Raw genomic sequence first — 27208 nt, forward strand, 5'->3', positions numbered from 1 at the left:
CTTCCTTTGCATCAGTGTTGGGGGTTTGAGAGACTCGCTGCTACAACAGTGGGGGTGGGCAGCATCTTCAGCCCCTGCTCCCGGTCACTACTTCCTAAGTGAGTAGACTAAGGTCATTCCCCTTTCTTTATCGATGTATTTGCTGCTGTTGAATATTTTCCTGGCTGTTGACTTTCGTCTCTTGCTTTTGGAAAAGCACAATTCTCTGATTGAATTTTCTTCTGCCATCTCCGCTCCCCACCCCCACCCACCACCTCCGAAATATTGTGGTCAGCTTCTTAAAAAAATAAGAGAGAAAAAACAAAACATTCCTGGACCCATCCCTGGATGTTCCATTTCAGAGGGTCTGGCATGGGGCCCAAGTGGCTCCTTTTTAAAAGCTTCCCTGTGGTTCTTCGGCTAAACCAAGTTTAAAGGCAGTATCCTTATTAAAGGTTGTGTGTTTTTTTTCTTACCTTTTAATTAGCCTCTCTGAAGAGCAGGTTAAGTATATAAAACACTTAAAAATTTTCAGGGAGACCCCATAAATATAAAAATGCTTTTTGTGGTTTGTTGGCTTGCTTGTTTTTTGTTTTTTGAAAATAACCTCATACAAATAGGACAAGAGAACCTGTCTCAGAGAATAGAAAGGAAAGTTGATCTTGTTTGTAGCGGTCCGGGGAGACATATCCTTAGACCTGAACTTCACTTCTGGACCTCTCAAGCTTTTAGTTTTTCACTGGCATTTATGGAGTAAATTATTCATTGGTGCTTTTAAGAAGCATTTGAATGCTCTCCGCTAACTTTGTCAGTGATACACATTTTTTTAACAAACCTAGGTTTACTAGGTAAACTGTGTTTGGTATTTAGAGTATCAGTAGAGGAAACAGGACACAGGTCAGGTATAACTCAACGTGATAGCCTTCAGGTGAGTCCGTTCGTCTTTCCTCAGTTTGCTGAAGTATAGCTTCTACGTTGTTTTATATCATGTCTTCATTCTTTAATGACTGCAGCAACCGAAAGTCTATTGGATGTTATATATCTCCTTGGAATTTCCAAACTTGAGGGGACGATAGAGGTCGTTTCATTTAGCCCCCTCAGACTTACGGCCGAGGCATCGGGAGTCCAGACTTGCTTGTTGACCTGTCCAGGGTCACGCCATCCAGGCACAGTGGCCTCTGGAGTTTTTAAGCCCACTGCTTCACGTGTCGTCTAGTCACACTTGCGAGAGGTGAAATCACACTTGACTTTGTAGAAGGTACCATGATCAAAATTGTAAATTTATCTTCACATTTTTTGTAGGCAAGTCTGTAGACTCGAGGGAAATGAAAGAAATAAAATGGGTTTGGATTTTTGATGACCTCTTTGTTTTTGTGTAAACTTAAGCATGCGGAACACTGAGGCACGCACTGGCATTCTTGGCCTGGAGGTGAGATTAGGAAGAGAGTAGGGTGACTTGGGCCGATCGGAGTGTGTTCAGTGCAGACCTGTGAGGCAGGTTCTAAGCTCTCCTAGTTAAATGTCTTAGCATGGAGGCTCCCCAAAGATGGTCTCTACTGCCTTACAAGACTTATTCACAGGCGGTTTTCATGAGCTCTTTGGGGGAGCAGCCACACGGCCTTGACCACCGGCCCTTGGCACTGTGATTCTTAAGTTAAACTTTTTGGACACAATGCCTATGCTTCCCTTGAGTTTAGAGCAATAATATTCAACTGAAGGTGACCACAAGGGCATGGTGTCCTGGTAAGAAAAACTGCACACATGGCCTGCATTCTCCAATTAAATCAGGTCGGGTCCTAATGTCCAGGTAGGTGGTCAGCGAGCGCCCATTCCCACTCTAATTTGCTCTGCCTTTGAGGCAGAGACTCAAAACTGTGTGAGTCCTTCGTGACGGGAGCTTTAGCACACGTGTTGGAAGATGGAGGGAAGTAAGTGGATTTTAGCTGTGGACATCCTGTAATCGTTTTTCCAAACTTAACAGAAAAAGCACTAATTTAGTCTGTCATGCCTGATTTCTTTATTATCTTTCTATGTAAGGTGACATGTCTGCATTTTTGTTTTAGGAATCTTTCGAAGAAATACCAACCTAAAAAGAACTCGAAGGAGGAGGAAGAATACAGGTCTGTTTATCATTGATAGTGATGTGGTAACATCATTGCACCATTGGCGATGGTTCTGAAGGAAAGGAGAAATAGCTACAAAAATAAGCTGCAATCTCCATCCGTATTTGTGTGGGTGTTTAAGTTGGGGGAGAGAGAAATAAAAACCTACTCAGTTAACTTTTCTTCTCTGAGCCACTGGAGTGTTCCAGATTGTCTCCATTAAGATAAGTAGGAAACGCTTAGAATATAATCTGAGCCAGTGGTTCTCAGTCTTTCTGAAGTCGGGGTGCATTTAAAATCCTACAAATAATTGTAGGCACACTAGATACAAATTTCTGAGAAATATGTTATAATAATTAAGTCAAATATTAAAGAAAATATAAAGTTCAAGTGTGCTTTTATGGTAATTAAATGAAATAAATGACAAAATTAAATTTATTCTGACATTAAAAAACATTTTTATGTTATATTTTTGAGTTATGCTTTTTAGAATTCGTAAAAAAGAGGGGTTAAACAAAAAAACGACAAAAAAGTTATCTTTTATATATATAGATACATTCTTAGTAAGATGTAGTAAATTCGGCAGGTCCCCGCACGAATGTGTTAAGTTTTTTTCATTCTTGTGTTTATGAGAAACATAAGCCTGATGTGTCCTAGTGATTTCTTCAATGTTTGGGCATGTATTTGAAAGGCAACTCTCATTTCCTCATCAATACATTGAAGAATTCCTCTTTTTTTACTCTTAATTGTGTTGAGTGCAGAAAACCCCCCACCTACATATTATCTTAACTTGACACCAAACAAAGGATAGAAGAAACTTGCCTCCAGTCTTTCCGGGGAACATGGAGGGCAGTGTAAACAATCCAGCACCACAGCTTAACAGCCTTTGCAACCTAATTCAGCAAGTGAGGTGGGGGTTGGGCAGGCTGTCAGCTTACACGCAATTCCTGTCCCCCAAAAATCTAAAATCCAAAAACCCTGTTGGTTTTTTGGTTCCCAACAGGCACATACTTCTCTGGAATACCATAGGGCGCACCTGGAAATCTTCTAGGGCACAAACTTTGAAAACCACTGATCTAAGCAAATGGGGGAGTGTGGATTGTGTGTTCTACAGTCTTGATTTGGTTTTGTAATACTGAGTCGTTCATAGTAATTTATCTAAGATATGTGCTTATTTCGTTCGGAAAATATGGCGTGTTAACACAGGCAGTCCCAAAGTATTACACCTCTAATTTGGATCTAAATATCCGTTACATTTATACATACAGCATGTGTATGTATTTTGAGTTATATTTGAACCGAGTATAAACAAAGCCAAATATTGCCCAGGGTAGAGGTTCAGTTTCACGGAATGAAAAGGGTTGCTGTTGTAATTAATAATTCTGAGCCGTTCCCATGAAAACACTCTTATGTGTAATGAATTGTCAGGATCCTGTGGGAGGTCGATGCAAATTAACCTGGTTTTAATTACTGTTTCGCCAGCGCGAAGCGGTGCGAGCCTGGAGGCGACCGTGTCTGACCAGGCAGGGTGTGTGTTCTGTCTGCAGGTACACGGCGTGTAAAGCCTTCCTTTCCACCCTGAATGAAACCAATGATTACGCCGGGCAGCACGAAGTCATCTCCGAGAACCTGGCCGCACAGATCATTGCAGGCTTAGCACGCTACGTCCAAGAGCTCAAGCAGGAAAGGAAATCGGTAACAAAATTCTTTTCTTTCTAAGAGATGGGCCAAAGATAAGAGGGTTATTCCTAGAAACTTTACAATGAACTAGAATCATAAATGGTGGGTCTTAAACGGATGCCTGATAAAAGGTACGAACCTTGTTCCTAGAAAGTGTTTCTAGGTCTTTACAATCTCAAGGGTCCTTCTGACACTCTAACTCATCTGTGGGCCCCAGATTAGTACTATTTCCTTTGAGGAATTTAAGTATGTTTGAGGATATCAGCTATACAAGAGTGAGAATATAGTATGGTGTACACTGTGTGGAATAAATAGTATTAAAATCAAGGCTTATCAGGAGTTTTAAAAAGCCAGAAAGATTATCTCAGCTCCACCCACTTGCATTCATTCATTACTGTCTAATGAAGAGGACCTTGACACCATTCAAATCTTTTCATTGCTTTTATTGTGAACTTGAGAGAAAAATGTACACTCAACGTATATTCGTAGTCGAGATTTTGCCCTAAGAGATTTATCTTTAAGTCACGATCTGTGTCACTGAACTTTGATCGCTTGTGAGGCGCATAATAATTTGTTAGTAATAAAGTACCAAACTTGGCCAGTGATACGTATTTTTAAAAAATATAAATCTGAGTCAACAGTAATTCTTTCAGTGCTCTGGTTATCAGATATCTTCCTCCGTAAAAACTATTGTAAATACGCTCTTACTAGCAATGTTTGCACGCTGAATCAAGTTATTACCATAATTTTAGAGAGATTATTGGGTTCCACTCCAGCCTTCGGGTCTGTCTGGGGTTATCCACAGCGGTTGCCACTCGTGGCCTCTGAGGGATTGTGGAGACCTGCAGCTCCGGAAGGGGAATGGAGAGGTTCCCGCCAACACTTACGGGAACCTCCCAGTAGCCCTCTCCCTGCAGGAGAAAAGTGCGTGTGAGGTTCATGATGCAATGTTGGCCAGGAGCAGAATCTGTCTTGGCAGTGGTTATCTGAAGAGTTCCAGAGGAAACAATTACACAGGGTGGGGCAAGAGCAGGTTTACGGTTGCAAGGATGCGAAACGCAGTTTATTCTTGTATTGTTATCCGTTAATTATTGTATTATTTTCCATACAAACAACTACGGTTTCCCCACCCTCTACAATACATGTAGGGACGCATCAGGCATTTCTAAAAGTCTAAAATTTTTATAAACCTCAGAGAATGCCTGGAAGACTCCATAACATTTAGAATTGACCATTAAATCCCCCCCCCCCCCCCCCGTAGTTTCAGAAACATTTATGGATACTAAAAGCTGTAGTATGTCTTCTTAAAGGTAGGTATCTGATGGGTCCTATTTATGAACTATAAAGGGTTCCCATAAGGTGGTTCTGTGGCACGGGCTGACTCCAGTATGTTTAGAATATTTCTTTTATAAGAGATCGCAGCAAACAAGTAAGATTGAATGTGAGAGAAAGCAAAAACTAAAAGGAGTTTATATGTATGATCAAGCCAATTACAACTCTATCTCGGATTGAGTTAATTCTATTGAGAGCCTACTGTGGATACATCTGTTACAAGGACAGACCCCAAAGGAAGAAAACATAGAAACCAGGACAGATTTTAGATTTCATGACCTGGAAAAGGAGCTGTGGGTTTTCATAGCCGTCCTTCCTTCCTGGTGTTATTACATTAATTAAGTAAATCAAAAGGCAAGGCATCCTTTGATCTTTTAGTTGTTGGTCTGTTGTGAGAGTCACACTAACTACAGCACGCTGGTCGATAACCCCCTGGTTTAATGTCTCTCTAGAAGGTGCATCTTGAATTGTTTTATCTCCTTTGTTTGAAAAGAACATGTGATTGCGGCATTCTGCTAATTAAGGCCCTGTCACCACTGTGGTTCTGTCCCTTGCGACACCATTGAGTTGGTGAACCAAAGAAATTTGACTTGATCATTTATGGGCTGACGTGCTTAGTTACCAGGATGCTTAGATCCTGTCCTTGATTTCATGGATTTGAAATGCGGGTTTGGGTGTATATTTCTCCCTTCTAAGCTGGAATGAGCCCTTCTTTTTCACCTAAGAATTGTGAGAGTTACTTTATACCGTCTGGGTCTCACCCAGCTCTCCTGTATCCCGTCATCATACGGTTGTCAGTGGAGGCCCCTGAGCTCAGCAACAGTGACAGCGATGCCCCAGCGCTGTGCACAGCGGACCTGTGAACCCCCCAAACAAACCTGGGGTCCCCAAGCCCTCTTATCAGCCCCATGCCAACCTGCATTTCCTCCAGCCATTAAATGTCACTCCCCTTTGGTGTGGTGGTTCTGGCCAAGAACGTGGGCATAAAGGACTTCCTTTTCCGTTACATTTCTTCTTGTACATAATACCACGTCCTGTCGGCTCTACCTGCAGGAATGTGAATCCGAACACTACTCACACTTCCTCCACGTCCCCCCGCCCAGTCCCTCCACCTCACCTGGAGGACCCCCGTAGCTTAGCCTCGGAACTTCGAACTCCGTGCCCTGCTTCCAGGTGTGCCCCTTAGTGGGCCGTCCAGCTCCTGGCTTCTCCATCAGCAGCTCCCGCCCGTCAAACAAAGGCAGCCACCTCTTCCCTGGTCCCTGGCCCCTCCATACATTCCCCGTGTCACAGTCAGCGCTGTCTTGTGATAACGCAGCCCAGACTCTGTCACTTCCTTTCTTAACTCTCCCGGTAGCTTTCCACTGTGCTCACCGGGGCTTGAGAAGCTGTCCGTGGTCTCGCCCCACCCGACCCTGCTGGATCCCCATCCCTCGCCTCGCTCCAGCCCCGCCCTTCCCCACGTAGGAACCCCTTCACTTGCTGTCCCTGCCACGTGGCAGGGTGTGTTCCCGGCCCTTTCAAGTTCCCGCCTACGCTCTTTTCAAGGCCCCATGCAAACACCGCCCCGGACCACTCTGTCTGAAATGCTGCTTGCACACACATGCGTCCCTCTCCGTTCTTTACCCTCTCTGCACCGCTGTGTCCACTGATTCCTTCTCGCTGCTTTTCCGGTGCCCAGAGCCGCAGCCTGCTGTGTGGATATGCCGTTAACCTGTGTGGGATGCCCGGCACCTCCCAGCCTAGGGAACAACTGCGTTCCCTAAAGTTTCACCCACCGACCTGGAACTCTATTTAAATTCTTTAAAAAAAAAAAAAAGATTTTATTTATTGATTTTACAGAGAGAGGAGATGGGGAACAAGAATACTTTAGTTGTTCATTGCTTGCTTCTCATATGTGCCTTGACCGGGCAAGCCCAAGGCTTTGAACCAGCGACCTCAGCATTCCAGGTTGACACTCTAGCCACTGTGCCACCACAGGCCAGGCCTAAACTCTTATTAATGGTGATTCTCCTTGTTTTGGTTTGAAGTAAGAGTTTATGCCCTGGGAAGGGATAAGTGAGGCACACAAGCCATTTGCTGCTCAGTAGTGGTCATTTTAAGATGCTGTCATCCTAAGAGTTAATTGGGATACCTCAGAGGAATTAGGATGTTAAGGAATATGAAAGAAGGGATTGTTTTGAAGAATGAATAAAAGGCTCCTGGAACCTCGGTCAATTTTGGACAGGAGAGTTCTGGTTAGCAAAAGCCAGCATGAGCACAGCAGGAACTGTGGGGCAAGGACTCACTTGCCCAGTGTCGTTGGACCTGGGCCGTAAACGGGAGCCCCTACCCCGTGCACAGATGCTTGATGTTGGGGTGAAGTTTAGCCACTGAGCATGACAGTGGGAGGTAGGCATTTTAGGAACTGTAAACAAGTTCATTGAGAAGGTATTTTTATTATAAATGGATTTGGGGAAATAACCCTTAAATAAAAGCAGAATGCAACTCCTGTCCTAAATGTTTCTGGGTCTGTGGTTTGGGACTGAAACACGGGGTGAGATGCCCTTTGAGCCGTCTGGAGGCGTTTCACTGTTTTCCCACGCGGTGCACGCACATGTCCACGCCACAGAGAGTTAGCATTGCGTGAATTAATCCAGAGTCGGACTCTGAGGGACTAGTTTCAGACCCACCAAGGTGGGTTTGGAGGAAGTTACAGTATTTGTCACAGACATATTTTCTGGATGCTTTTTTCTTTGCCCTTTTCAAGTCTTTGTGTTCCTTTGTTTTCATCTGTGGAATCTGAGTTTTATTTAAAATTCCAGATGGCTGACTGTCCTCAATTGAGTGTTTATTCCCCCCCCCCACACTTTATTTCTTTTGAAGTGGCTGTTCTCACATCCATGCCATATTTTGCTTTATTAAGGAGTTTTAAAGATTAATGGACAATTTTATATAGAGACAGCAAAGGGGAGCCGCTGTCGCCCGTCTCCCTAATTGTGGAGTGTGAATAATCAGCATTCTCACACTGCGTTCAGCCTGAGGGTGATTTCCTGCAGCGCAGTCAGACCTCCTGGAAGCCTTGTTGCTGGAGTCTTTCTTTAAGGAACCCCTTGCTTATTTTAAGTTCCCTGTGATTTTTTATCTCAGCTACCCCCTGGTCACTGGGAAATTTCGAAAACATTTTCGAAGGATGATTTTACTTGTCTATTTTTAAGGGTCAGCCAAAAAGTTGAAATGAAAGTGAGTGAGTGTAGCTCTCAACCAGATACCATCAGGCATTTCTAAAAGTCTTAAATTGTGTTTGAAGAGAAACTAAAGCGTCTTACTCCGGGAGAGAGCAGGAGCGCCTCCGTGGGTCTCCAGAGATGGCATTTCCTGTCTCTCCTCGGGGAGGAGGAAGGAGCTGGGATGACCTCACCCCGAGGCTCCGGCTCCGAAAGGAGCGCTTATCATCTTTGTCTGGAGAACAATCCCTCTTTCTGTGGAGCTCAGAGGCACACTCTCTAGATACACGCTTGCTCACTGGCCAGCGGAGAAATGTTTCTGCCATTGTTTGTCAGCAAACAGCAAACACATCTGGCGGGCTGGTTTGTTTAGCTCGGTCACTGTTAAAGTAGCTCTTCGGATGAAAGGAGGAGGCATGGAACTGGATTCAGAGGGCCCCTGCTATCTGGGTCACAGGGTGCTGCGACCGGAAGAGGGGCTTTTGTTCCACCTTTCCTAAGGGATCAGAGGCAACAACGTGTGTGTGTGTGTGTGTGTGTGTGTGTGTGTGTGTGTGTGTGTGTTGTAGCCAGATACATTTGGGAGGAACGCAGACTATGAGAGAAAGAATAGAAGGAAAATCACTGGCAACTAAGATATATATTTTTTAACATCAAGTGTGCTTTGCAGGACCCTGTTTTACTCTGAGGGAATGTGGCAGAGGGGTTCTTGGGAGGAAGCTTACCAGTCACGTCAAGGTCCACACTGTGCTTATAATGTCCTATTTGTTATCTAAAAGATTTAAATGAAGGAGTAGCAAGAGAATTTCCTGTGTGGGTTTTCAATCACAGGCGTTCCTCATGCTTCCAAAATATGACGTGTTGGGTTTTTTTTTTTTGAAACCTGCCGTCTTCAGAGAGGGTTCTGCGATGAAACTGTGTCACCCTTTCCTGGGGGTGTCTGTCACTTTCTGCCTGCTCTTGTGCCCGCGTTCTCCCTCTGCCCCGGGCGAGAACACCGAGGGTGGGGGCCTCCCTAGGGCATGGCTCTGAATCTGAGGCTCAGGTTTTCTTTCTCTTCTGGGGGCCACCTTTGAATCTCAGAGTAAAATTTGGGGGAATGGTGAAACTTTAGAGCAAACACAGTGATCCTGCTCACGGAATGGGAATGGACCTGTGACGATTTGGGGAAGTCACATTTCTGCAGGGACAGGGACTCTCAGGACCAACGAGGCCATACGGGAAGGGCACAGCTGAGCCTTTGGCCCTGAGCCTGTGAAAGTGATCTTGGTGGCTTCCAGAAAAACCTGCCCCCCCCTTTATACTTTCTCCGAAGTTCAAGGCTTCCCTAAGTCTGCCCCCAGCTCTCTCTCTTCCTCCCGCACAGCCTGCCTCTTGTCTCGTCTGTTTATTCCTGCCTTTCGACTTGGTCTCTCTGTCGGGTCCCTGGGTCTGTTATGAGACTTGAAAAATGAAGCCCCGGGGGGCTCTCTTGGGTCCACAGACACTAAAAAATGGCTGGGTGGATAAAACTTGCTGTAAAGAAGCATTTAAAACAGTGGCGTGACCTCAAACAGAGGCGAGAGGCATCCCCATAAAGAAGCGCTGTTCTCTCTCCTCCTCCCTGCCACCCAGCAGTCAGCTATCTCTGTGACTCAGCCAAGCCCCGGGCTCCGAGGAGGAGAGGCACAACTTTGAGGCCGCACAGAGGGGCCTCTTGGTCTGGCCCTCCATCACCCGGCCTTCTCCATAGCACCCCTCCCCCCCGCCCACCAAGCTTACCTGTTGGGGTCAGAAAGCAGCCCACTGAGCCCAGTAACTGAAGGAAGCTCATTTATTTTATTTTATTTTATTTATTTATTTTTGACAGAGACAGAGAGAGAGTCAGAGACAGGGACAGACAGATAGGAAGGGAGAGAGATGAGAAGCATCAATTCTTCGTTGCAGCTCCTTAGTTGTTCATTGATTGATTTCTCATATGTGCCCTGACTGGGGGCTATAGCAGGGCAAGTGACGCCTTGCTCAAGCCAGCGACCTTGGGCTCAAGCCAGCGACCTTGGGCTTCAAGCCAACGACCATTAGGTCATATCTATGATCCCTTGCTCAATTTAGGACCCCTTGCTCAAGCTGGATGAGCCTGCGCTCAAGCCGGCAATCTAGAGGTTTCGAACCTGGATCCTCCTCGTCCCAGTCCGACGCTCTATCCACTGCTCCACCGCCTGATCAGGCAGAAGCTCATTTATTAAAAGGAGCATTTAGGACAGGCCTGACGAACAATTTTTGCCCCCAGGCCAGATTAGAAAGAAAACTTTTTTCATGGGCTAGATGAAATATTAAAATTTAAAAATGTTAAATACAAAAACAATTTAAGTAAACAAAATTTTATTATGTAATTTATGAATAAATGTGAGTGAAAAAAATTTTAATATATAATATTTTAATAAAAATATAATTACATACCGTATAAATATCCAAACTGTATCGCAATCAATCGAAACAATATTTAATTAATAGAATGAGCTTGAAGGGGTTATATCACAAATAAAATAATTATTTTGTTTTATAAACAGCCTGGACACGTTTTTTTGTTTTTTTTGTTGTTGTTGTTGTTTTTTAATTTTTATTTATTTTTTGTTTATTCATGTTAGAGAGGAGAGGGAAAGACAGAGAGAAAGAGAGAGGAGAGACAGAGAGAGAACAGGGGGAGGAGCTGGAAGCATCAACTCCCATATGTGCCTTGACCAGGCAAGCCCAGGGTTTCGAACCAGCGACCTCAGGATTTCCAGGTCGACGCTTTATCCACTGCGCCACCACAGGTCAGGCGACACATTTTTAATTATCGACTGCAGCTATTGTCTATGCTACAATGCCACTTGGTTCAGCACACTTGATCACAAAAATAACGAATTATTTGACCTTGGGTGAGCACTGGCTAACTCCGCCTAAAAGAATGTGGGTTTCACATCGCCGCTAAACGTCAAACAGTTCATATTGAGTACAGACGAGTACAAAAGTTGTAAATCTTTATAATGGAATTTTTTTAAAAAATAAAGAAGTATCGCGAATCCATTCGACCAATTATTAGAAGTTAACCCTAGATTAGTCACACGCGGAATTCTTTTCCATGTATCACTCTCATCTTAAATATCTCGATTCCCAGTAATCAAAGACGCTTCCGCTTCTGTGTAGCTGAGATTTTAAAGTAGCGGAGAATATTAAAAATTTAATCGTGGGCCGCATAAACGCATTACATGGGCAGATCCGGCCCGCAGGCCATGTGTTGGCCGTGCCTGATTTAGGATGTTGTGGAGAGGGTTCAGGAGAAGCAGTGAGGGGTGTTGGTAATGCCCCAGAGCGGGCCACAGTGGGGAGTGCCCATGGCCCCAGGTCTCAGGGGACGGGGACACTTACAGGGACTTCAGAGCTGTGGTCTTAGGATGAGGGATCCAGGCAACCTAGAGCATCGTAGTTGGAGGAAGCTACAGACATCAACTTTACCCCCTGATACACCAGAACCTCTCTAGGACAACTAACAGAACCAGAGGGCAACCATGTGGTCCAGGCAGGTCAGGACTACCTCGGAGTCACCCTGACTCTGTGTGTCTCACAGCCCACATCTGATCCGATGCACCAGGACGTCTGGTGGTTTTCCCGATCAAAGGACACCAGACTCCGACCCTCTCTCACCACCTCCACTGCTGCCGCATGGTCCGAGTGTTTGTCATCTCCAGGATTGGAGAGAGCATCCCACCTGGAACCTTCTTTACAACAGAGTGCTTCCAAACTGAGAGCCACCCACACTCGCCAGCTCATTCAGACATGAAGGAACGCCCACAGGACCCTGCACAGCTGCCCCTTTCTTCTCTGACCCCGTCTCCTAATATTCTTGAGGCTCACCCTGGTCTAGTCCTCTGGTATCCTTACTGGCCAACACCAGGCACGTACCTGCCTCAGGGCCTTTGCAGATACTAGGGTGATGAATTTATCTTAAGTTTAAAAAGAGCTAAGTAATGGAATCATTCATTTACACAAAACTTCATAGTAGCCCAGACTGGGACAACCCAGAAGTCCCTCGACTGGCGAATGGATAAACCAGTTGTGAGATACAGCCAAACAATGGAGAGTCACTCAGCACTAAGAGAGAATAAGGTACTGATACGTGTTACAACATGGGCGAACCTTGAGAACATAATTTGCTAAGTGAACGCTATGGAGTAATGAAAGCATTATGTCAGTCACGAAAGAGCTCATGCTATAAGATCCCATTTCTATGAGACATCTAGAAGAGGCATGTCTACAGAGACAGGAAGACTGGTGGTTGCCCAGGGCCGGGGAGGATGGGAGGATCGGAGAGTAACAGCTAAGAGTTACAGGGTTTCTTTCTGGGGTAACAAAAATGTTCTCAAACCAGTTGTGGCGATGGTTGTCTGATTTGGGGGGCTGTACTAAAAACTGTTGACTTCTGCAGTTCGAATGTGTGAATTGTATGGTATGTGAATTATGCCTCAAAGCCATCAAAAAGAAAGATCTAAGTGATTTTTGTCTTAAATCACCCCTGTCACTTTTACAAGTGGAGTATGTAGTCTTAGAATTCCGCGTTACAGTCTGTAAAGTCTTGAAGGGCACTCTGAGGTTAGCCTTGTTTTCATTTCCCCTTTATTTTTTAACTCTTGAACTTCTTGGGAGCGCCTGTGCTGGGGATTCAGTGATGAGTCTGGTTTCAGGGGATGGTTTTCCTCGTGTTAGTGTGAAAAAGGGTGTACTGACCTCTGGCGCTGTCTCTCCCAGCACTTTCACGACGGACGGAAGGCCCAGCAGCACATAGAGACTTGCTGGAAGCAGCTTGAATCGGTAAGTGAGAAACGGCCCAGGGAAGGCCGCGTGGCTTTCTCATTTGAATCTAACTTAAGCCCGAGTCAATCAGTCTGTGCAAAACAAACACTAAAGAAAACCTCTTTAGAGCTTTTTTCTATTTTGAACGTAGTATGATTCTAGAAACTGTTACCTAAAGTGAAATGTTGAGCTGAAAGAGCCCAAGGAGAGTATTTTTCTAAAACTCATATGGAAAGAACAACGATTAGGCAGTTGGGGTGAACATAAATGCAGATTTTAAAGCAACTTCCTGAGATTATGAGGTATAGCAAATCAGTTCAGAGAAGAATGCTCGTCGGGGGATTTAGGTAAAAGTGTAGGTGCTCACGGGAATCCCATGGTTGCATTAATAAGGATGCTCCCCGCCACCCATTTCCTCTGCCTTTAGAGTAAACGGCGGTTTGAGCGGGACTGCAAAGAGGCCGACCGGGCGCAGCAGTACTTTGAGAAGATGGATGCTGACATCAACGTTACGAAAGCAGATGTTGAAAAGGTAAGGTGAAAGTGAGCCTTCCTTTCAGTTCCCCTTCTTGCTGTGCGTCACGCCTCCTCCCAGGATATCTGTCCCCAAGTTCTCCTTTCTGTTGCGGCCACAAAAGGCCACTCAACTTGGGATCGTTTTCAGTTTGTGTCAGCTGCCATGGGGACCAGAAATGAAAACCCCGGGACCCTTCAGCGTTGGGACTGAGCAGTTGGCTTATTTGTTCAGTCACCAGGGTGATAACACCGAGACGTGTATACCATGAACACGTCCTAGAGGTTGGGGTGTCTGGAGATTGTGGCTTTCACTTAATGGCTTTTCAAAGAAGAAGTCAACCTCTTGAAAGCTGGAGCAGACCGCACAGCGCCATCTGCAAGAGCTTGGCCGCTGCTAATGCCTGTTAGGAAGATAAAGCGGCTGACACTGCTGGCCTGACTTCTAAGTGCGTCGCTGGGGTTGATAACAGGTTGTAGTTGAAGGCTGGCATGTGTGAGCCCTCTCAGAAGCTTTTCTCTCAGTGCACAGGGGTTGCAGTTAGGAATATCATAAAGCTTGTAGTGTATCTTCCTGTGCTTTCTCCCTAGAAGCTGAATTTTTCTTCTAAAAGTCATCAATAGCGTGTAAACAAAATTAGGCTGTTAAATAACAGTATTCATTTGTTACTGCCCGGGGCTGTTTCAGCGTTCATAGCCTCCTGCTTCGCAAGGGGAAGCGCTCTGCCTTTTCATAGGTTTCTTGCACTTTTGCCAGATTCGTTGAAAATGAGATTCGTTGGAAATGAGATTTGTTGGAAATGAGATTTGTTGGAAAATAGCGTGTATTAGTTATTTAGTTATTAGTTCAATTCTGCCAAATTCCTTACTTACAGCTTAGGTACCTATCAGTATGCCTTCCTCTGGCATTATCTCATATCTTAAAACGCACTCTCAATATCTATACTTGATCTTGAGTGGGGTTATTTACTTTACGGAAAGATATGCTAACATTTTGGTAGAGTTACTATAAATGACCATAAATCTGTCATAAGCTCTCATTACACAGCCAACCTCCCAAACTATTCAAAATGTTATTCATTTAATAGAGACTGACCAAAAGTCTATTTAAAAAATTTGAGATTAAAAGAGGTAAAATCAGTATGTGTCCCAGAAACATATCTAGCACAAATATATGCATTCTTTTTTTTTTTTTTTTTTTTTTTTTTTTTTTTTTGCATTTTTCTGAAGCTGGAAACAGGGAGAGACAGTCAGACAGACTCCCGCATGCGCCCGACCGGGATCCACCCGGCACGCCCACCAGGGGCGACGCTCTGCCCACCAGGGGGCGATGCTCTGCCCATCCTGGGTGTCGCCATGTTGCGACCAGAGCCACTCTAGCGCGTGGGGCAGAGGCCACAGAGCCATCCCCAGCGCCCGGGCCATCTTTGCTCCAATGGAGCCTTGGCTGCGGGAGGGGAAGAGAGAGACAGAGAGGAAGGCGCGGCGGAGGGGTGGAGAAGCAAATGGGCGCTTCTCCTGTGTGCCCTGGCCGGGAATCGAACCCGGGTCCTCCGCACGCTAGGCCGACGCTCTACCGCTGAGCCAACCAGCCAGGGCAATATATGCATTCTTTATGAAATATTTCATTATCCTAAGTGTAAAATTGGAGTGGCTTTTATTCATTTAAACACTTTTTTTTTTTAACAGAAAGAAAGTCAGGAGAGGGATAGATAGGGACAGACAGACAGGAACGGATAGAGATGAGAAACATCAATCATTAGTTTTTTGTTGTGGCACCTTAGTTGTCCATTGATTGCTTTCTCATATGTGCCTTGACCGTGGGCCTTCAGCAGACCGAGTAACCCCTTGCTCGAGCCAGCAACCTTGGGTCCAAGCTGATGAGCTTTTTTTTGCTGAAACCAGATGAGCCCACGCTCAAGCTGGCGACCTTGAGGTCTCGAACCCGGGTCCTCCGCATCCCAGTCTGAAGCTCTATCCACTGCACCACCGCCTGGTCAGGCTCATTTAAACACTTTTAAAGGAAATGATTTCCGGCCCTGGCCGGTTTGCTCAGTGGTAGAGCGTCAGCCTGGCGTGCGGAGGTCCCAGGTTTGATTCCCGGCCAGGGCACACAGGAGAAGCGCCCATCTGCTTCTCCACCCCTCCCCCTCTCCTTCCTCTCTGTCTCTCTCTTCCCCTCCCGCAGCGAGGCTCCATTTGAGCAAAGATGGCCCAGGCGCTGGGGATGGCTCCTTGGCCTCTGCCCCAGGCGCTAGAGTAGCTCTGGTCGCAACAGAGTGACACCCCGGAGGGGCAGAGCATCGCCCCCTGGTGGGCAGAGCGTTGCCCCCTGGAGGGCGTGCCAGGTGGATCCCGGTTGGGCGCATGCAGAAGTCTGTCTGACTGTCTCTCCCCGTTTCCACCTTCAGAAAAATACAAAAAAAATAAAAAATTAAAAAATAAAGGAAATGATTTCCAAGGTCTGTTCTTGGCATAAAGGCTATCCACCCTCGTTGTGGAAATATCTGAAAATACAAACATCTGAAAGGGGAGGAAAATATTAAAACAACCAACTGTTTTAATGAAAAGTATTCTTTCAGTACCTTTTCTTAAAATAATTATGTATAGCACGTACAGAGGAAATGATAATAAAAAGAACACCTATCTTAAGAAATAAAATCTTGCCTGACCTTTGGTGGCGCAGTGGATAAATCGTCGACCCAGAATGCTGAGGTAGGTCACTGGTTCGAAACCTGGGCTTGCCCGGTCAAGGCACATATGGGAGTTGATGCTTCCTGCTCCTCCCCACTTTCTCTCTCTCTCTCACTCTCCTCTCTAAAATGAACAAATAAATTTTTAAAATAAAAAGAAATAAAATCTTATCGGTGCCTTTGAAGCCCCCCTCCCTAACTTTATCCTTCTCCCCTACTCTAAGAGCAACTTTATCCTTAATTTAGCCTTAATTACCTCCTTGCTATTCATAGCTTTACTGCACGTGTATGTATCTCCAAAGAATATATTTTATAATTTTACCTCTTTTCCACCTTTAAACATAATCATACTTTAATTTCTCCTGACTTCACTTGTTTTCATTTGACATAATGTTTTTTACTTTATTCCTGCGGAGTATAGATCACATGACATTCCTGTGTTAATCTGAGAGGCAGGGGCCTTGCTAAAGTCTCTTTTAATTTCTATTTTGGGTTTTATGTAGCGATAGTCCTATTGCCAGCAAATAATGACAGTTTTATTTCTTCTTTTCCAATCCTTATGCCTTTTGTTTACTTTCCTTATCTCTCTCTGCTGGTTAGGACCTCTGTCACGCTGGTAGAAGTAGTAATTGTGGACTTCCTCATCTTGTGCTTGGTTATAAAGAGTGCTTCAAATGTTTCCCCATTAAGTATGATTTTAATATACCTTTCATCAGGTTAAGGGATTTCTCTTCTTTTCCTATTTTGCCAAGAGGTTCTTGGGTGTTTTTGTTGATTTTGTTGTTGTTTTATTGAATTTAGTGAGAGAGGAAGGGAGGGGGAGAGAGAGGGAGAGAGAGAGGGAGAGAGAGGAGGAGAGAGAGGAATATCGATCTGTTCCTGCATGTGCCCTGACTGGGGATCAAACCTGTAACCTCAGGGCTTCAGGATAACACTCTAACCAACAGAGCTAGCTGGCTAGGAAGTTTTTTCTTTAAAGCTTGACTTGATATTGAATATCATTAAATACATTTTCTGCTTCCTTTCATCCATTAATAGGATAGATTGCATTAATCAGTTTTCTTATGTTGAACCAAATTACCATTCCTGGGACAATTCCAACTAGGTCATTGTGAATTTTTTTTATACATAACTGAATTTCTTTTGTTAATATTTTACTCAAGATTTTTGTGTCTATAGTCATTGACATTGGTCTATAATTGTTTTTGTCTGTTCTAGTTTGCTTTACTTACTAGTTTCAGAGTAAACTTACTCATTTTTCTTTTTGAAATAATTTATGTGAGATAAAATTAACAGTTCTTAAATGTTTTGTGATGCATTGTGGTAAAGTTTCTAACTACTGTCTTTAATTGACTGCTTTGGTTGACCTTAGGATTATATTATTCTAGAAATTTATCCATTTCATCATAAGGTTTGAAATGTCTTAACTAAATGTTGCCCATAATATTCTCTCATCTTAATTTTTGCTGCATATATTATTACTAATATCATTTATTTATACCTTCTTCCCCCCTTTTGGGGGGCTCACTTTTCTAAAATCATTTTTATTATGATTTTCCAAGAACCAAAATTTATCTTTATGGAACTTCTCTTTTCTATTTCTATTTTTAGAGAGAGGCAGAGAGAGAGGAGAGAGATGAGAAGCATCAACTCATAGTTGCATCACTTTAGTTGTTCATTGATTGCTTTCTCATATGTGCCTTGGCCAGGGTGCTCCAGCCAAGCCAGTGACCCCTTGCTCAAGCCAGCGACCTTTGGACTCAAGCCAGGGACCATGGGGTCATGTCTATGATCCCACTCTCAAGCCAGCAACCATGGGATCCTGTTGATGATCCCACACTCAAGCCAGCAGCGACCCTGAGCTCAAGCTGGCAAGCTGGTGCTCAATCTGGTGACTGTGGGTTTCAAACCTGCGTCCTCAGCGTCCCAGGTCAACACTCTATTTACTGCACCACCACCGGTCAGGTAGCTTTTCTTTTTTTTTTTTATTATAAGCACTTGAGTAACAAATTTCCCATTTAAGCACTGATTTATCTGCAACCCACAAATTTTTGACACGTAAAGTATTATTATTATTATTGTTTATTCCCAGATCTTTTTCATTTCTTTTACTATTTTAGTGTTACCTATGACTTATTTAGAAGCATATTTTTAAATTTCCAATTGTATGACATATTTAAACATATCTTTTTTTTTTTTTTTCATTTTTCTGAAGCTGGAAACGGGGAGGCAGTCAGACAGACTCCCGCATGCGCCCGACCGGGATCCACCCGGCATGCCCACCAGGGGGCGATGTTCTGCCCCTCTGGGGCATCTCTCTGTTGCATCCAGAGCCATTCTAGCGCCTGAGGCAGAGGCCACAGAGCCATCCCCAGTGCCTGGGCCATCTTTGCTCCAATGGAGCCTTGGCTGCGGGAGGGGAAGAGAGAGACAGAGAGGAAGGAGAGGGGGAGGGGTGGAGAAGCAGATGGGCGCTTCTCCTATGTGCCTTGGCCGGGAATCAAACCCGGGACTCCTGCACACCAGGCCGACACTCTACCACTGAGCCAACCGGCCAGGGCTAAACATATCTTTTTGTTACTGGTTTCTAATACAGCTGCATTGTAGTTGTAAAAAGTCTGAGTTTGAGTCTTATGGTTGCTGAGATTTGTTTTATGGCCTAATAGTTAGTACATGGTTAGTTTTTATAAATGTTCTGTAAGTATTTGAAAAGAATGTGTATTCTGCAGTTCTTAGTTGTAGAGTTCTACATATTTCCATTAGATCAAACTTGTTGATTGTGTTATCCGACCCTCCCACCATTAAGGATTTCTTTGTCAACAGCAGCCACCTGTTTGGGGAGCGATGTATCACTTCTTTGTGTCTTGCTTTACTTGCCTGTTCAATGGGAACACAGAACAGGACTGATGAGAGTATTAAGTGAGTTCATGTGGACAGGATACTCAAAGCCGTTTATGCCGTGGCCTCTGATCCACAAGTGACTATGCTGATGACGGTAGAAGATTTGCCCTTTCCTGTCAATTTTCTCTTCTACTGTGAAGTTATTTTATTAGAAAATAAAGTTTAGAATTATATCTTCAGTGAGATTTAATTTTTCATCGATGTGGGGTCATCTTCTTCCCACAGTCATGCTTTCTGCCTTGAAGTCTAGCTAAGCTGCGTTTCTGAGGTTGGCTTGGCCTGACAGATCTTTCCCATGCGGTCTGTTTGACTTGCTGTTGTGAGAAAGCTTCCCCATGACTGCTCCCAAACATTAGCGGGCTGTGAGAACTTGCTAGAGACTAATAGGACCTCTGTGGTGTACTAACATCATTGCCCTATATTTCAGTCACATAAGGTGTAAGTCACAGAAGACAGACATGTGAGACTGAGACTAGTCTATGTGTGATTATGAATGTACGTTCTTTGGAATTTGATCGGTGGCCTACACTTAACGTGGTTTCTCCAGGAAGTGGCGTTATCTGGGCTCACTACCGAGCCAGGACTGCATCCATCTAAATTTTCCAAATTGGAGTTGGGATCCACACAGGCTGTGTGAGTTCTGCCCTTTGTGGTTCAAAAATTTCCAGGATGACATTTTCCTTTGTTTTGTCTCCCTTGGTCAGATCCAAGGTAATTAAGTTATCAAAAGTACAGCTGCGGGCCTGACCGGGCGGTGGCTCAGTGGATAGAGCGTCGGACTGGGATGCAGAAAACCCAGGTTCAAGACCCCGAAGTCACCAGCTTGAGCGAGGGCTCATCTAGTTTGAGCAAAAGCTCTCCAGCTTGAGCCCAAGGTCACTGGCTTGAGCAAGGGGTCACTCCGTCTGCTGAAGGCCCGCGGTCAAGGCACATATGAGAAAGCAATCAATGAACAACTAAGGTGTCGCAGCACTAAACGAAAAACTGATGATTGATGCTTCTCATCCCTCCGTTCCTGTCTATCCCTCTCTCTAACTCTCTCTCTGTCTCTGTAAAAAGAAAAAAGAAAAAAAGTGCAGCTGCGGGATCCAAAGGCTATAGGACTTGATAGGATCTGCCCATTGGCTTGCTCTTCTCAACCTTTTCAATATTTCCAAGGGTGCACTGTTTCCCCTTCTACTGAGAGCCTCCCTTTGTTGTTTATATGGAAGTCCCACTTACCTCCTCCCCCAGCATATGATAAATTACCTATTTTGGCACCACAAGCATTGAAGCCGATAGAGCAGGATCTAGACACTGGGATTCTTACGCTGTGTTGCTGATGACTGTGACTCGGAGCACTGTAATTTCCTCAAACAGCAGTTGGGCTGTTATATCAGGGATTTGCTTTATTGTCGGTAAAGCCTCTTGTCAGTATCAAGCCGAAAGGATGCAGTGTTTCAGTTCTTATTGTGACTTAACGTAATTTTCCATTCTGATTTTAGAAAGTCTTAGAATCTCCCACCAATGTCTTCCCCCCCCACCAGTTTCTGCAAATGATTAAATTACCCGATCGTATTAGAAATCCCTCGCTGTCCTTTTTCTAACAGCCCCAGAGCCCTTGGAGGGACATGCCTGCACTTAGGAAGGTGTAACTGCCCCTCTGCAAGGAGTTTCCTAAGTTGCATTTGTATTTGGTGATGCAGTTATGAACCAGTGTGCATGTGTCTTCTAAACAACCTAAAGTTAGTAGAAGCCTGGTTTTCTTCTCTTTTAGAAAAGTTAAATGTCCCACACAGGGATTAGAACCACATTTTTCCTAAACACTGTGTCCAGATCGCCTAAAATCCATCGGCGTCCACATGGGACACCAGTAGACATTTGCTTTGTGTTTGATGTCGTTGTATAACCAGATGTTTAGTGATTTGCTTACAAGAGGGTATGTGTTATTCTGGAGGCAGCCAGTTTAACTAAAAGGGAATTTATACGTGTGAAGTAGACATAAGGAAAAACCGGCAGTTTTCTCTTTGGGCTGGTGAACACATTTGGATGTTGTGAGGATGCCACATTCCTCAGAGGAACGGCGAGGAAAGGAAATAGCTCAGTGGGATGGTTTTCACTGGGGATGGGGCTGAAGGAACTATGCAGACTCTTGCCCTTGGCTCAGATGCCGCTGTCAGAGTTCTGAATTTGAAGGCTTAAAACAAGCTCTCGTGATTGGGAGTTAGTTCCTCTGGGTTTGTAGGAGAACCATGTTGGACTAGGTCATGTTGTGGCTCATGACCCCTGTGCTTAAGTTGAAGGTAAAACCAAGACTTTTTTCTCCTCTTTTATGAGATGGAAAAGATAGTCCCTACTATCTGTTTTATGTTATTGAAAAGTTGAAGGGCTGCACAGGAACATGGAAAAATCTGTCAACCCATGGTCGTTGGTACCAATTCAACACCAACAGAACCCCCAGTTTGGGTGCCAGGAGGAAGGGCACTTTATTCAGTGCAAAACAGCTCAGTTGTGATCCAGCACTACTGTGAGGCAGCCCTGAGGCCGGGCCCCGCTCCAGCTAGACAGAAGGAACTAGGATGGCTCAGCTCTGCTCCTTGCCAGTCGGCTTTGCCCTTACCTAGTCTGCTCCACTCTGTGGTGTTTTCAGCGCACCCAGGGAGATGCAGTCTTCAGTGGAAAGGGCAAGCGTGCTCTAAGAGCTCGAGGGGAGCTGGCTTATACCGACAGAATTCCCCATCCCTGGGGGACCCCAAATCCACGCAGTTTGATTGGTCCAAAAGGCCCTGTCCTGATAGGTCAGCAAAGAGCTGCTCTGGTTGGTTGCAGCTGTACAGTTCTGATTGGATGGAGAAAGCTTCAGTCCCATTGGTTGAAATAGATCCGAGGAGCTCCTTTATAAGGGCCTGCTCGCATGGCAGGAACACGTGCAGGCTTCTCCCTGAAGTGCAGTTTGAGGGAGAGCTGTCTGTGTAGAAATGACTACTAGGCTGATTGGGGGGGGGGGGAGTGTTTGTTTTCAAATTTGAGCCCTGTGAGCCACCAGGAGTCCTTCCTAGCCGGGTTCACAAATCAAACCATATGTGTCTTACTCAAAATAGAATTCTCTCCTAAAAAAATTCAAATGCTGAGGATAGGCAAAAGTGTTCTTTGCTGTCCCTCCCTCCCTCATCCCAGGCCCTCAGTTTTGCCACTTGATGTGTGTTGTGTCCTTGTAGATCTTTTTGAAATACAGTAGTTTCTTCTCTCTGGGGACTACATTCCCACTGGGAGCCTGAAACCTTGTCTAGTACTGAAACCTATGTATACTATATATACTATGTATACGTACTATGTATACTATGGTTTTTTTATACATGGATACCTATGATAAAGTTTAATTTGTAAATTAGGCACAGTAAGAGATTAACAATAACAAAAAAGAACAGTTATAATAATATAGTATAATAAAAGTTATGTGAATGTGGTTTATTGCAAAATATCTTACCATACTGTACTCCCCTTTTCATTTTAAGGAGGTACACTGTGGCTCCCTGGGGCTTCTGAACTGCCAGCATCACTACTCTTATACGTGGGGCCTCAGTAAAATAAGGGTGACTTCGCCTGACCAGGCGGTGGCGCAGTGGATAGAGAGTCTGACTGGGATACAGAGAACCCAGGTTCGAGACCCCGAGGTCGCCAGCTTGATCGCGGGCTCATCTGGTTTGAGCAAAAAGCCCACCAGCTTGAACCCAAGGTCGCTGGCTCCAGCAAGGGGCTACTCGGTCTGCTGAAGGCCCGCGGTCAAGGCACATATGAGAAAGCAATCAATGAACAACTAAGGTGTTGCAACATGCAATGAAAAACTAATGATTGATGCTTCTCATCTCTCTCCGTTCCTGTCTGTCTGTCCCTGTCTATCCCTCTCTCTGACTCACTCTCTGTCTCTGTAAAAAAATAAAATAAAATTAATTAATTAATTAATTAATTTTTAAAAAAAGGGTGACTTGAACATGAGTACTGCAGTATGCATAGACGGTCACCACAGACCGCCGATCTGATACTGCCCTGGCTGCGGGGTGAGCGAGGGGCGGGGAGCGTGTACAGCATCTATGCTCGACACGGGGGATTCACGTCCTGGGGTGGGACCGAGCGGGATGGCGCGGGAGTTCATGCGTGGTAATACTACATGCAATTTAAAACTTTTAGATTCTTGACTAGAATTTTCTATTTAATATTTTGAATCATAATTGACTGTGGGTACTGAAACCATGGAAGGCAAACCGTGGATAAGGGGAACTATTACAGTGTTTGAGTTTTTAAAAAGATTTTATTTATTGATTTTAGAAAAGGGAGGGGGTCAAGCAGGAAATATCAACTCTAGTTGCTTCCTGTATGAGCCTTGACCAAGCAAGCCTAGGGTTTCATCGGCGACCTCAGCATTCCTGGTCAACACTCTATCCACTGTGTCACTACAGGTCTGACTGTAGTGGCTTTTTTTTTATTTATTTTTTTTTATATTTATTCATTTTAGAGAGGAGAGAGAGAGGGAGAGAGGGAGACAGAGAGAGACAGGGGGGAGGAGCTGGAAGCATCACCTCCCATACGTGCCTTGACCAGGCAAGCCCAGGGTTTCGAACCGGCGACCTCAGCATTTCCAGGTCGACGCTTTATCCACTGCGCCACCACAGGTCAGGCATGTTTTTCTTTTTTTAATTGAGGTAAATTTACATACAATGAATGGCCACATCTTAAGTGAACAGCTCAGTGAGTTTTCAGATACATATGAAATTATGTGCTGCCACCCAATATACGGGACATTTCTAGGATTCCAGCAGGCTTCCTCAGGCCCTCCCCCCACTCCCAAAGGTAACTATTCTGACCTCTATCGTACACAAATGTAGCCTGTTTCTGTACTTCATACAAATTATACAAAACATATATATTGTGGTAGTTTGTGTTGTCTTTTTTTTTTTTGTATTTTTCTGAAGTGAGAAGCAGGGAGGCAGAGAGACAGACTCCTGCATGCACCTGACTGGGATCCATCCACCATGCCCACCAGGGGGCGATGCTTGGCCCATCTGGGGCGTTGCTCTGTTGCAACTGGAGCCATTCCAGTGCCTGAGGCAGAGGCCATAGAACCATCCTCAGTGCCCGGGTCAACTTTGCTCCAATGGAGCCTTGGCTGCGGGAGGGGGAAAGAGAGAGAGAGAGAGACAGAGAGAAAGAAGGTAGAGGGGGAGGGGTGGAGAAGCAGATGGGTGTCTCCTGTGTGTCTTGGCCAGGAATCAAACCTGGGACTTCCACGTGCCGGGCCAATCTCTACCACTGAGCTAACTAGCTAGGACCTGTGCTGTCTTTTTTTTTATGTGTTGTCTTTTTAAAAAAAATCTTCTTATTTATTGATTTTTAGCAAGAGAGGAAGGTGAGAGAGAGAAAGATAAACATTAACTTGTTCTTTTTTTTTTTACGGAGACAGAGAGTCAGAGAGAGGGATAGATAGGGACAGACAGACGGGAACGGAGAGAGATGAGAAGCATCAACCATCAGATTTTTGTTGTGACACCTTAGTTATTCATTGATAGCTTTCTCATATGTGCCTTAACCGCAGCCCTTCAGCAGACCGAGTAACCCCTTGCTCAAGCCAGCAACCTTGGGTCCAAGCTGATGAACTTTTTTTGCTGAAACCAGATGAGCCCGTGCTCAAGCCGGCAACCTCTGGGTCTCGAACCTGGGTCCTCCATATCCTAGTCCGACGCTCTATCCACTGTGCCACCGCTTGGTCAGGCTATACCACAACTTGTTTATTCTTCCTCATGTTGGTGGACATTTGGATTGTGTCCATTCTGAGACCGTATGAAGAATAAAGCTACTATGTGGGTTCTTATGCAAATCCGTTGATGAACATGGCCTCTCATGTTCCTTGGGTACGTGCCTAGGAGTGGAATCCCGGGCCATAGGGTTTATGGGGTTTTGCTTTGCTGTCAAAGAGAGTGACAAAGTGGTCGTACCACGTGGCACTGATTGGACAGCTGCTTCTCGTCCTCACCAGCAATTGGTATTCATTGGTCTTTTCTTTTTAGCCTTTTTGATGAGTGTGGAGTGGAATCTTGTAATTTTAATTTGCATTTGCATTTCTTTGATGAAAAATGTTGAGCTTATTTTGTTTGCCATTATCCGCCATTTGAACAACCTTATGCTGCTTGAATAACTTTTTTATATTTCCATATAGCCCCCACAAATGAGTTACCCCATACTTTTTAGTTTTAATAATTTAAGGGAATTCTAATGTACTCATGGTTCCATTATCTTCTCATTTTTAAAAAACACAACTTGTTAGGGAAATTCCTGAGCTGTGAAATGGACCCATTCATTTTTCTTCGTTCCCTTCCTCGTTATTCACTGACTGCTGGCGAGGTGTGGGGGCGGCGCAGATACCAACGTGTAGCCGCACAGTCCTTGACTTGAAGGAACGTGACTTTCATTTTTTCCCTAATATTTAGTGTGCTGACTGGTGAGTTTTCCCATTTGCCCCCAAAACGACTCTTTTTAGTGACAAAATCTTTCAAGTCAGGTCACTTCCCTGTCACTCTGCTTTGAATTAATAACAAGCTAGACACACTTGGGTGAGAGGCAGTACGGGATTCCTGAACTCTGATGGTGCTGCAGTCGGTTAGGGTGGCGCTGGATGAAAAAGGAGAAGGTTATCAAAATGAATGGAATGTGAACTAATATTTCTGAACAGAGAGAACAGTGTTTTCTAAATGCATGCATTAGACTGAGTTCATCCATGTCAGGCAGTGAATAATTCCCTTTCTCTAATTCATTCTTGCCTTGTGACTGTTAGCTCTTACATAATTTCTAAATGCAAAATAGGATATTGTTTAACAGAAACTGCAGTTACTGGTCACAAGTAGCTGCAGAAATTGTCAGTGAGTTCACGTTATGCTCTTTAAACTCTAGCATCAATTTCTCCTTCTCCTGCAGGTCTAGTTTTATTGAACTTGAATGATTCTTTTGCTGCTAGAGTCTCAATTTTACGGCAGTTGTCACTGTGAAACAGTTAACTGGCTTCTTTATTCCCATCCATTGTAACTCTGAGTGTTGACTAAGCAGAATAATTCTCTACAATGTGAGAGGTTTCCTTATTTGGCTTAATCATGAGTTTTATTATATAACCCGATTTGAGGAAATGTTTCAAAGCTAAATTAAATTAAAGCCTGGGCCATGAGCGTGTAGAGCAGTGTATCAGTTTCTTAGGGCATTTATATTCCACTTTTGTGTGATATTATGTCTTCCAAAAATATTTGGCTTTGAGCATTATTCATTTTTAAATTCTACACAGATGTCCCTATGGTGAAGTAGAATATGAAATCTTGAGTCATGAATTAAGGTAGAATTCTAAGAAGTAAGTGATAAAACTTCATGTTTCTGATTACAGTCAAATATACATGTGCTGTTTTTTTATGTCAAGTATTACACAATAGACTATTTTAACGAGAAAGAAAGTTACAGTAAAGAATCTATGCTATTTAAAGCAAGTTCGGAGGGATTTACTTTGAACGAGTATCAGTTTGGTAATTATCTTGATAAAACCGATGAGCTTTAGTGGTGTGGGAGCCCGCCCACGCCGGTTGCAGTCAGCTGCCGGCTCTGCACCCGGGCAGCGCTGGGTCAGTTCTGCACTAACCGAAGCCAGCGCAGTAGCAGAGGGTTCAGTTCTTTTACCATTTGGGGAAACAGTCTCTAGCAAGATGACTACTTGAGTTATTGTACGTATAAGGAGTTGTACTATTAAATATTTTCTCTGCCCTGGCTGTGACTAGGGAGCTGACATCTTTATTGAACATGTTAATATCTTTAGTGCTTTCCCCAAATTTGCTTCATTTAAAATGTCTAAAAGAATTGTTCACTGTAACAATTTAGAGAACAAATTTTTTAAAAAAAGGAAGTGGTTAATATGAATACAGGAAATAAATTTTGCAACTACAGCTTGATCTTTCCGTTTGAAATGCTTTTTAGTTACAGAAGA

At 44.3% G+C, this 27208-nt stretch overlaps 1 protein-coding gene across 14 annotated transcripts in view; it reads left to right on the forward strand.

Annotated features, from left to right (window-relative positions):
• FNBP1 (formin binding protein 1) overlaps positions 1-27208 on the forward strand; it is a 134600-nt gene that overhangs the window by 64023 nt on the left and 43369 nt on the right. For all 14 annotated transcript variants that reach the window (XM_066366918.1, XM_066366905.1, XM_066366904.1 and 11 more), the window contains exons 3-6: positions 2043-2099; positions 3629-3776; positions 13067-13129; positions 13539-13643. In XM_066366918.1, the coding sequence (XP_066223015.1) occupies positions 2043-2099; positions 3629-3776; positions 13067-13129; positions 13539-13643 (373 nt within the window). The remainder of the gene's footprint in view (positions 1-2042; positions 2100-3628; positions 3777-13066; positions 13130-13538; positions 13644-27208) is intronic.

The sequence above is a fragment of the Saccopteryx leptura genome, chromosome 2 (genome assembly GCF_036850995.1).
Source record: "Saccopteryx leptura isolate mSacLep1 chromosome 2, mSacLep1_pri_phased_curated, whole genome shotgun sequence".
NCBI classification, from domain to species: Eukaryota; Metazoa; Chordata; class Mammalia; order Chiroptera; family Emballonuridae; genus Saccopteryx; species Saccopteryx leptura.